General features: G+C 40.0%; 2 protein-coding genes across 2 annotated transcripts; one reads left to right on the forward strand and one right to left on the reverse strand.

The window, feature by feature from the left end:
* Positions 1–1517: 1517 nt before the first annotated feature.
* Positions 1518–3845, reverse strand: LOC108577652 (centrosomal protein of 89 kDa-like). Its single transcript, XM_017940834.1, has 6 exons — positions 3726–3845; positions 3347–3617; positions 2673–3268; positions 2115–2602; positions 1783–2035; positions 1518–1715 (listed from the first exon to the last, which is right to left on the reverse strand). The coding sequence occupies exons 1-6, from the start codon at positions 3765–3767 to the stop codon at positions 1518–1520; spliced, it is 1848 nt and encodes a 615-aa protein (XP_017796323.1). The 5' UTR covers positions 3768–3845.
* A 1280-nt stretch (positions 3846–5125) lies between these two features.
* On the forward strand, positions 5126–7267 carry LOC108578066 (venom serine protease 34-like). Its single transcript, XM_017941322.1, has 8 exons — positions 5126–5226; positions 5513–5727; positions 5800–6021; positions 6095–6293; positions 6359–6559; positions 6643–6794; positions 6891–7044; positions 7129–7267. The coding sequence occupies exons 1-8, from the start codon at positions 5217–5219 to the stop codon at positions 7152–7154; spliced, it is 1179 nt and encodes a 392-aa protein (XP_017796811.1). The 5' UTR covers positions 5126–5216; the 3' UTR covers positions 7155–7267.
* Positions 7268–11422: the final 4155 nt, after the last annotated feature.

The following is an 11422-nucleotide window of genomic DNA, read 5'->3' on the forward strand; positions in this document are numbered from 1 at the left end:
TGAAAACGTAACGAGAATGCAGTCGGTTGTGTGTTCGACGGAATGACACTAAATTCTTTGAGTTTGCGCATCGCGAGAATGTGCACGATACCCTCAAACGTTATCATGAAATTCTGAGGATTCCTACTCCAAACATAAAAGATATACGGAGCCAATATGTGATATTAAGAGTCAGCGACATCTGCGAAAGAAATTCCCGCAACTGACTAATCAAGATAACCGTCTCACCAAAAATAATGAAATATAACTGTGATTCATTCGAACATATCAGTTTCGATGTATTAAACAAACGATTAATCCGACGCAATACGATACGTACAAACCGATATCCTATCTCATTTTAATCTATCTACGCTATTAAAGGTACAAAGTCATTGAAGACATTGTAATAGCAACGAATCGAAAGAATACGAAGGATGTGCATTACCGTCTTGATCATCTGTCGAGTAGGATGCGAAAGCAGGAAAAATCAATGTTCACCGGTATTCTCGCCGAGTTTCTTTGTCGGCAACGGGACAGCCCGATTCGGAGAATATCCTTTCGTGATTTCCGATACACCTTCCAACAAAAACCACTACGTACTCGTGTGCAGAGACATCGCATTATCACTTATCATAGCAATTTTCGCGTTAGAAATACGACCCGGTTCCTGACGACGCGCCTAGCAGACGACATTTTGCTTTTGACGAACGCGTCCGAAGTCCGTCGAGAGTCTCCGAACTTTGGCGACAGAACTGAATCGGCAGCTGTCTCGATTCGCAACGCCGCTCCGTGGCCGCTCCACCACCCTTCGTTACGCGAGTTATACTCAAACACCACTTTTTCTTACTCAAACACAAATCATTTACTTGCTTTTTACCCTTTACAGTTTTAACACGTGTTCTTTTTTCCTTTGAAATGTAGATTTGTGAAAGTTGGGAAATGACACTCGTACACGAATTTCTAAACAAACAGTGGTGCAAACATAGGAAACGCAAACAGGAATACAAAAGGAAGGAAGTTCATTTCTGAATGTACCTTTTTAAAATTATTTAAGATTAATTTAAAATAGCTAATCCCTTGGATATGTGTCGTGTTACCGGGTTATTGAAATATCAGGATACTGTCAATACTTAGGCTTATTATTGAACTCTATTAAATACTTCAGGTTGAAACAGGTATATTTTACATATGAATGAATGGAACGCGTCTGACATCATTCCTAGAACGGATGACATCAACATTTCACCGTGAGATTAGTACAGTCTCCACTAGCATCGGTCGTTCATATGGTGGCGAAACGGTAGCCTTCGTAGCCACTTGTTTCATTTGATGTCACCGCTAAATAAAGCCACTGACACGACCGGTAAATATGGGGACGATGTTTCTCGAGTAGCACCTATTCCATAATTAGATGCTTATTAAGAGATTCGTTGAAAATCAGTTTCAAAGTCCAATCTGTTATGAATTTTATCACGCGTTTTATAACGTGCTGCCGTCTTTTTGTAGCTGATTCCGTCAATTGGAAATTTTTCATCTCAATCTTGCAACTTCCTAGATTTCTCATCGTTCATAGGCTGTAACTTTTCAATAATAGCTTCTTTCTGTTTAATTATGTTATTTAAATGTTCTATTTTACTACGATAGTCGCTTTTCATCCGACGCATTTGAAGTTCTTGTAACTTGACACGTTTTTCAACAGAGTCTACTTGCTGTTTCGTACCTTTTCGAACAATCTGAAATTATAAATTATTTATAATTTATACTGTCTCTCTAATAATAATGAAAATACTTTACACGTACTTCTAGTTGCTTTTTTAAACCCTCCATACGACTAGTAATATTTTTTCCAAGACGATCCATATTAGCATTTTCTTTTTCCGTTTCACGTAAAAGAGTGAGCAATTTTTCCCGGTCTGAAACAATTCTTTCATACTCCGAAAATAATTCTTCGCAATAGGTAGTCGCTTTGCCTAATTGCTCCTTCAAAGAATTACGTGACACACGAGTCGAGCAAACAAGTGTTTGCAATTGCTCAATTTTACGTTGCGTACGTCTGGAAACAATCTATGTATACGTTATGTGTAAATTAAATATATAAAAATTATTTTAAAAAACGTAAGTATATAACTTACTTCAAATTTGTTTCATGATTTTCAACAAGACCCTTTAAATGATTCCTTTCGGCTATAACCATTATGAGCTGTTTCTCATTCTCCGGCTGAATCTCTTCTATACGTTTTATATGATTACAAAGATTTCGTTTTTCATTTTCATATTGACATTTTAATTCGTCTAACAACGTCTTACATTCTTCAATCGCGGTAGTATGAACAATAGTAGGCACTGTTTGTTGTTCTTTACTTTTTACTTTTTCAAATTCTTTGTTTAGAATTTCATACTTCCCTCGAAGGTTGCTCAATTCTGTCGCGATGGTCGTATGCTCCTTTTTTAACAATTCATTACGCCTTAAGATAACTTCCATTTTTAATTCGTACGACGAACGAATATCATTAGCTTCTCTTTTTATATCAACAGTTTCTTTTTTTAGAATATCGTGATGTTTTTTTAGCGATGCAGTATTTTCAACCAATGTTTTAATGTCTTTTGCATATCTATCACACTGTAATTTTTTTTAATAAATAAAGAAACATACTTTTTATGTATTTACCCATGCAGTAATGATTATTTACCTCTGATCTCAATTCTTCCACTTCTTTGTGCATAAGCTCATTTTCTGTAAGGATTTCCTTGCATCTGCTTCCAAAATCAGCCATTTCCCCTTCATACATGTGTACCAGCTCTTGTTTTTCTGATAAATTTTCTTGATAGGCATTCAAAAGTGGACCTAATGCATGAAACTTAATACCTCCCCAAACCCTATCATCATATTTTTGTTCTCTACTTCCCACATGTACAGAAACATTTTCATGCTTTGGGTCTCTTAATTTGTCTTGATATCTCTCTAATTCGGTATTTAACTGATAAACAATACTTTTTAAAAGTGTTATATCTTCATTTGACTGAACCTTCTCTGTTTCTAATTTCTGATTTTGCTTGGCTAAAACAACTTTTGCTTCCTCTAGTTCCTGAACCATTTGCATCAATGCTTCATAGTGTGAACATACCCTTCTATACTCCAATTCTCTTTGCTCTAATAAACTACCTAACTTTTGACATTCTTCTTGAATGTTTTTATAACGTTTTTCTAATTTATGATATTCATTAGCTATTCTTAATGCATCCTTTGAAACATGCTTGTCCTTCACTCTTGATGAAATAATACCTGCAATGATAAAATATAAAATTTTGATTATCATTCATGCAGATAAAAAATTATATTGCACCCTATAGATTGTATTATTTAAATTTGCATCACCTTCAACAAATGTTTCCTTTGGGGTATTATTTCCTTCACTTAACCTCCTACCTTTTTCATGTTCATACTGTTTACTTTTACAACTCAAAGATATTTCATCTTCACAATCATTTCTACCATCATCTGTCACATAATCTGTTTGATCCTTATGTACATTGTAAGCTTTCAGTGTATGTTTTGTTTTTCGCCTGCGACGACAAACTGGCTTATAAGCTATATCTTGACTACTCTTTGTACCCGTAGTCCTTCTACTACTATACTATGATGTAAACAAAAAGAATGAGGTTATGGTCATGTAAAGAATTTATAAAACGTCTTATTTTAATTATAAGTGCATTCAGTGAATTGCATTGTTAAAAAAAGTTACCTTCTTTTTTTCTTGTTCAATGCTACTGTCATAGCTGGCCATTGTTGTTTTTTATAAATTGGACACAATGCAAGTCTACGCCGTTACGCGGTCAAGAATATTCTAAACATTTGTAAACGCGATAACAGTCGCTAACATTGCAAAGTAAATGCATCACAAATTTATTTAATGAGAATATGCACGTGTGCATCTGTACACCCGTACATATTTTTATTAATTTCCAAGTGTGTACTCCATCCATCGTCATAGTAACTATTACTGAATCACTAAATGTACTAAAGGCACTCACCAGATGGTGTTCCATTCAATTTTCCTTTCTTCCCTTGCTATCCATTTATTTATCTACTTATCTACCAAGGCAGCTTAATAGATTAAAGTGGATTATAATCCACATTCTTTTATTTCCAAGTCATTAAAACATTTAAGATCGCGATAAAATTTTATTTGAGATAACCTTTACATTACAATATACTTTATATATGTACGTTGCGTCACACACCGTATGAAAATTTGCTTTATTAAAACACTTTCTGTGACATATTTTTTACTTACATATAATCTTATTCTTCTACAGTAAGCCAAGACATAATTACCATTATCAATTTTAATTGTCAATTGTCAGTCAGTATCAAGCTCTTAATGTCCTCGTTCGTTTCACATTATATCTGTATCTACACCAATTAAAAAACAAAAATATAATTCTACAAGGAAAATGGTTTTTGTTACATAACTGTTTTCTTTTTTAACAACATTTTCAACTTATTCAATATCTAAAATTTTCTACAAATTATAGCTTTTTCAAGAATGCAGAAACATATGGAAGGGATGAAAAAATATACGACGCATATTAAACACGCGGAAAATATTTTTTTTATTTTGCGTTGTAAGATTAATAAAAAAGAAAAATATGTCAAATCTCATTCAGAGAATTCATAAAACGAATTATCGTAGAAAAAGTTTAAGCAATAACGTCTCACCATCTGTCATTATTTGACGATAAATTATCAAGAAATACAAAACAAATCATGACTCGTACGCTTTCCAATTAAAAGATATCAATATCTTGGATATCGTACGCGGAAAAATACAATACGAGCACACTCGTGCTAATAACGATGAAAACGATATTATCCTATATCGATTAGAAAGGAAAAACACAAAATACATGGGTTTTGTGAAAGAAAGGAAAACGAATATTAAAATCGAGGGGAGGGATTTCGTTTGTAGACGATGCAAAGTTATTAGCTGTCGTAAATTCACTTTTATTCTCGAGGTTACAACTACCTGTGATAAGCCCTCGTGATAGCACCCACAAATGATTAGGCTTCGCCTTAACTCGTCTTTGCGATGTGGATAAAAACGTCGGAATTCGTACGAATGCAGGCAGATGGTTACGGTTATTTATTCGAAAATTTTGCATCCGCGATTGCGTCGTGTCGTTCCGGTTGAATACTTCTTCTCGTAAACAATACTGTTGCGCGCCACGGTATCATGTTCAAAGGTACACATAATGTATCTCGTATTCGACAGAAGTTCTCAAGCGGGGAACGTTAGAACTTTTGAAAAAATTCGCGCTTATATCGTACACGTGTTTGTATGGAGAAGAACCTTTATTTCCGAGGAGCACAGATTATATCACAGCAATGTATCATGATTTATGTCATATCTGGAACACGTGTCTTAAAATAGTATTCGCGGTTAAATTTGTTATTCATGCCTTTGATACTGTAAATAAAAAATACGTTTCTCTTGAGATGATTCACGAAACGAATTTGATTATTTTGCAGCGACGTTATTGTTGCTCTGTTGGCTCGTGTCTCTGACCAAGTTCAGTGATGCTGTGGATGTTGGGTGCAATTATTATCAGGATCTGACTGCTGCGACAACGTATTTCGTTTACAATCCCGAGTACCCGTACTCGTATCAAGGTCCACGATCATGCATGTGGACAATGATGACTGACTACCGCGTTAACTTGACCTGCACCACTCAGTTGCCATGGGTAAAAGCAAAGTTCCTATTGAAAGAATAATAACTGTCAAGAGTGGTTAGAATTAGCAAATGATTTTCACAGAGTAACAACTGCAGCGCTGACAGACTATCCGTTCAAGTCAGTTCGAAAACTACGCATCAATATTGTGGCGATGGACAGTTTAGTCTACTATCGGACTCAAGCTCGATGACCGTGAAACTGACAGTACCAACCTGGTCGACTGGTGGTCGATTTTTGTGCGAAGCTAGGGCAGTGAAGAGGCCACAGGATGTTGAGAATTGTCGATGTGGATGGAAGAATCCTGTATGCCATTTTTTTTGTTTTAATTCAATCAAATTTTTCCAAATAAATAAAACATCTTATTGACTATTATTAGACTAGAATCGTCGGTGGAACAAACACGGGGGTGAATGAATTTCCGATGATGGCAGGTATCGTGGACTCTATAAATCGAAACGTGTTTTGTGGAGGCACCATAGTATCCTCTAGATACGTAGTGACAGCGGGACATTGTATCCACGAACGAAAGGTTGATCAATTGGGTATCCTGGTGGGTGATTACGACTTGAGTACAGGTAAATGTTAATTCTAAATTTTTCATATTTTTTTGTTTCGTGCTTTGGCTAATTCTGATGTTCAGGGACAGACACGAATGTCACGAAGCTACATCGGGTGATGAGGGCCATTATTCACCCTAATTACGTAGGAGCCGGCGGAATGAACGACGTGGCCATGTTGAAAACAGACACGGTGATAGAGTTTGGTAACGAAGTTGGGCCAGCTTGTCTACCTTTTCAACATTCGCCAGACACTTTTGGCGGTTGTTTTGTTAATGTATTGGGTTAGTGTGATACCCGGTCATGCTTGACTTACGTAAAATTGATATTTCGCCAAATTTTATTAACGTTCACGTTGAAAAATTAGGTTGGGGATCGACGGAGTTCGGTGGAGCACCGTCTGATATACTGCAGAAGGTAACCCTAAGTGTCCTCACGCATCTACAGTGTTCTAAATTCTACGGGAACGTATCGACAGATCAAATCTGTACCTACGCCGAGGGGAAGGATTCCTGTCAGGTATACTTCGCTTTGAATTAGAGGAAAATCACAATGATCGATCGGTTAGGTAAATTTTCCGCTAACGTGGCAATACTAAGACTGTTTGATCTGTAGATGGATAGCGGTGGGCCAGTGTTATGGGAAAATCCAACGTCTAGACGACTAGTACTGATAGGAATCATCAGCTTAGGCAGAGGTTGTGCTCTATACGGCGGTGTAAATGTCAGAGTTGGTGCCTACATAGACTGGATCGTTTCGGTGGCCTCAGGTACAGTCTTACCTTATATGACGCAATACGAAAAATGAAAAGAACTCATGTTCGTTATGCAATTTAATAATTTGATTGTTTCAGACTCAACGTTCTGCATCATCGAATAAATAAACGTACTCATCGAGTCAGCTGGACACGACTCGATTCGACTCAATATCCATAGCGCGTCTGATCGTTCCGTTAATTTCGCTGACGATGCAAACACTCGCATTCTTATCAAGCGAATTCGCATATCAAGTCTCTTTTCAATACCTTCCGTCCGTGGAAGCGATACAAGTGCAAATGCATTTTTCTTTTTATACCCGATCATTACCGCAGTGACCATGCTAGAACAGTCGGTCAGCCGTTCGCCAATCTATTGCGTCGAGTTTAGAGACGTCGAAAGTTCTCCCCCTTAGAATCTAAGGATCAATGTGTACGCCTGCGAATACATACAGTATGCATATACGTAGTTAAATCTTGCTGCTTGAAGCAACTCGCTTCGTTTCACCCTCCCCTGACATCGCCGCTGGTCTCCTCCCTTTTCTACGTCTGTTTCTCACCCTCTTCAGTCCCGTTGCCATCGCTAATATTATTTGATGTTTACGTAAGAATGTTCGAACGTCGACGCCGGAACGTCTGTCTCTTGTAACTCGCTCAAATCGATCGTAAAAGCAGATTCTATTCATACGGGGTCTATTTTTATCAAGTTGAATTTTGTAAGCTGGATGCTCGTTAGACGAAATAACGTTTATGAGGTGTACAGGAAATGCAAATAAGTGAATACCTTCGGTCACGAAAAGCGCATGACATTCCGACGGAGAATATTAAATCGCGTTTCGTATAGTAAGTGGAATTATTCTACGATCATGCTCGGAATCTTTTTCACCGTCTATCCTATAATCGTGGAACACTTACACAACGCGATTCGCCTCCTCCTCTGGTCGTACAAGGTAGCCGTAGTGTGGCCATACGGGAGAAGATCGTCCCCTCTGCGCGAATATACTTGGTCCTTTGGCAACTGCCGTTACCCTGTTCGTAGATGGCTTGGAATTAATGGCGCGTAAACAATGTCTCTTCGTTATTAATAAGTTCGTGAATGAGGATGTGACGTGAGACACTTTACGAGAGGGAATATAGCTGCACTATGGTTCGCTTGGAACCGTAACGAGCACGATTGTCATCCTTCACCTGTGAGATATTCCAGAGGAGGGAAATGAGATTGATTTAACCCTTTCGTATACCACGGACGAAATTGCTTACTTAACGAATTCCATGAAATTTCTCGAACGTCTTTTTATTCTACTATTCAACAACTCTCTCTAGTACATAAGATATATGTGGACTACCTATTATTGTTAACGTCACATAGCCTCTAAATCGTCGTTGCTGTCACTATCGTTAAATAATTCGATTTCTCATTCGTTGGACCTTCATTGCTAACTGCACGGAATACCATGTGAAAACTGAAATTACAGGCTCGATATAAACGAAGGAATCCGCGTCGTTCCACGAACGACACTGACTTGTAAATATTGTATAACAGAGTGGCGAGATATATCGCGGTGGAAAAATCTGTCCGCGAGATAATTTGGTCTGTGGACGAGAAAGGGTTAAAGGTACATTCGACTGTATTAACAAGAGGAATATGATCGTAGGTTCGTAGGTTCACTATAAATAGACGACCAAGAAAGGGGGGAATTAATCGTGACAACCGAACGGTAATTCGTGTCGCAATTGCGTACGATCGCGCGAAATCAGCCGCGGCGGTTTCGTTCGCGGGAGGTATTTATTAAACAAATTGATTTCTTCGTTCACGATTCGTCCTTAACACGGTTATTGAGTCGATGATGATGGTTCGCATAAATGGTTGTCCTCGTCATTTCTGCACGAGAGTGGCTTGCGAAAATTCCGTGCCAGTTTCCGTGACATGCGACACGTCCTTACTTTAACCAACATTTCAAGAATTCGTTTCCCCCTGTTGTAAACGTTACAACAGACGCTCGCCTAACACTCGTCAAACACAACCAACTGTTTATAAACTCTCTCTGGATGATAACAAGAACGGTTATAAATGTGCGGCGAGATCGGCCAAAGAGGTCAGGGTGGGCTTCTAGTATAAACGTTAGATACCATTTGTATACCTATTTCCTACTTTCTATTTCTATTCCCCTCCCTAAATCGCACACCCTTTACAATCAACGTAAATAATATCATACCGTCATTTACGACTATTATCACCAACTCTCGCAATGATTTATCTATTATGCAACGCCGCTTGACCTACGTTAACGATCGTGGGTAACCTCGAGGGAGGTTCTTTCGAGGGTCGAAGGTCAGTAAAAGAGCGCAAACCGAGGAGTAGAGGAGAAGGATCGATTAGGAATCGGAAGGCTCGCCTATCGCGTCCAAGACAGCCAACGAAGTAGAGGAAGTAGGGAAAAATAAGGCGAATTCTATTTGCAAAGACGCGAAGGGAAATGTCTGTGTTGCACCGGGGGCGGAGGGGGCAATCGAGGCGGACGAAAATGACGGGGATTGGCTGCGACGAAGATCGATGTGCAACTTGTGTCGCACGCGCGCGCGCCCGCGCTCCTTCCTTCTCTCCCCAAACGTGTATGTACGTATTTAACATTGAACATTGTAAAAAAAAAAAAACACAGACACACAGAGCCAGACATAGAAGAAAGGAAAAGGGAAGAAGAGGAAGGAAGTTGGTCCTGCTTTTCTCTCGAGCAAAATTGTACGTCGTGGGGAACGAGTTTCTCTACTCCCCCTTTTGTTTCTACGTCGATTTTTCTCTCCCTCGAAGGAAGTTGGCCCAGTGGTATAGTAACTCCGGTCGTGTTCCTCGAGGCAGCGCGTTGCACAATCCGGTGTGTTCCGTTGGGGAAGAGAGCCCGCCGCGAGTCAGTTGGTAGTGTAACACAGCGGAGCGTAGAGCGTATGCGCCATATGCACATAATTACCACGGCCAATCGGGGATTGTAAAGCGGTGCAAAGCTTTGTCGTAGCGTCCAAGCTCCAGGGTCCGCTCCGTCCCGTTTGTTCCCTCGGAGTGCGTGCGTAAGCGCGCGCGCGCGCGCATAACCGCGCAACGGTGGTTCTTCAGTTGGATATTGACGTTCGTATGCACGGGGCGCGTTTGCTACAGAGGTCTGCTTCAGCGGAACGTACCAGCGACTGTGAGAGAGTCGAGTCTAGTTGACCGAGTGTGTAATTCAGAAGAAGAAGAAGAAGAAGAAGAAGAAGAAGAAGAAGAAGAAGAGGGAAGAATTTTGCGCGAGATTTGAAATAACGCACGCATTTCAAGAATCGAGACTAACAGAGAGGGGAATTCGACGAACGAGAAGAGAAGCACATATATCCCGAAAGCCCCAACGCGGGCTGGAGGAGTGAGAAGAAGAAGAAGAAGAAACAACGTGTCTCTGATCAACGGGGTCAAGAAAAAATAGCCAAGTTGGAGAGGAGGGAAGAAACGAAAGAGGGAGAGAGGCTACGAGAAAAATCGAAGCTACATGGCTCCGAAAATTGTTCGTTCTTTTCACCACCGTCCACACGTCTGTTGTCCACGTTCATGCGAACACCGCCGGTATAATCAGCGGACCGTCACCTCGAAATAATTTTCCAGAACGATTTTAATACCCGTGTTCCGCGCTTACCACACACACACGCGCGCGCGCGCGCGACATACACACTCTACACACACGGATAATTCGTCTTTATCGACGTCGATTCTCGCGTAACTCTCTCGTCAGGGGAAAAGAAGAGAGACGTTAGGCTCGTAGCGGTTGTAACCGTGTCCCCTCTACTTTACATCTTGAACGATATACGCTCGAGAGTTACAGGGACGACGGTGACACGAGCATTCGAGTTGAAGAGAGAAAGAGAGAGAGAGAGAGTGTGTGTGTGTGTGTGTGTGGTGTGTACGAGAAAGAGAGAGAGAGAGTGTGTGTGTGTGTGGTGTGTACGAGAAAGAGAGAGAGAAAGAGAGTGTGTGTGTGTAGCATGACTGGCTATGCAAACGATGCTGGCGATTTAGTAGGATCGACGTTAACATTTTTACCTACGTTTTAAGAAGCACACCAACTCGTCAGCTGTGTGTTACGAGGCTTTATGTCACACGCAATCGCGAGGAGTATCCACGGTGGACGAAAGAGGAGAAAATCGCGAGAGGAACGACGCCAGTTTGATAGAAACGTGAGAGAAAATCCTTAGATGGCATGCACAAGGACAATAATCGTGCAACAACCAACGTGAAACGTGAGCTTCCTTCGTCGATTCCCTTCGAGTCGTTCGTGTGATTTCATTCTCCCCCTGTGCCTACCTCGTGATAATAATAATAATAATAATAATATTAATACTAATATACGTACGACGCACGATATAAAAACCA

This window comes from Habropoda laboriosa, unplaced genomic scaffold (genome assembly GCF_001263275.1).
Source record: "Habropoda laboriosa isolate 0110345459 unplaced genomic scaffold, ASM126327v1 scaffold5, whole genome shotgun sequence".
Classification (NCBI taxonomy): Eukaryota; Metazoa; Arthropoda; class Insecta; order Hymenoptera; family Apidae; genus Habropoda; species Habropoda laboriosa.

Coding starts and splice junctions, on each gene's coding strand:
- LOC108577652 (XM_017940834.1), bottom strand. CDS start 3,767: ATGGCCAGCTATGACAGTAGCATTGAACAAGAAAAAAAGAAG. Junction 3,269..3,346: donor TGTTGAAGGTGATGCAAATT/TAAATAATACAA, acceptor ATTTTATCATTG/CAGGTATTATTTCATCAAGA. Junction 2,603..2,672: donor TGGAAGAATTGAGATCAGAG/GTAAATAATCAT, acceptor AAAAAATTACAG/TGTGATAGATATGCAAAAGA.
- LOC108578066 (XM_017941322.1), top strand. Junction 5,728..5,799: donor GCACCACTCAGTTGCCATGG/GTAAAAGCAAAG, acceptor TGATTTTCACAG/AGTAACAACTGCAGCGCTGA. Junction 6,294..6,358: donor TGATTACGACTTGAGTACAG/GTAAATGTTAAT, acceptor TCTGATGTTCAG/GGACAGACACGAATGTCACG.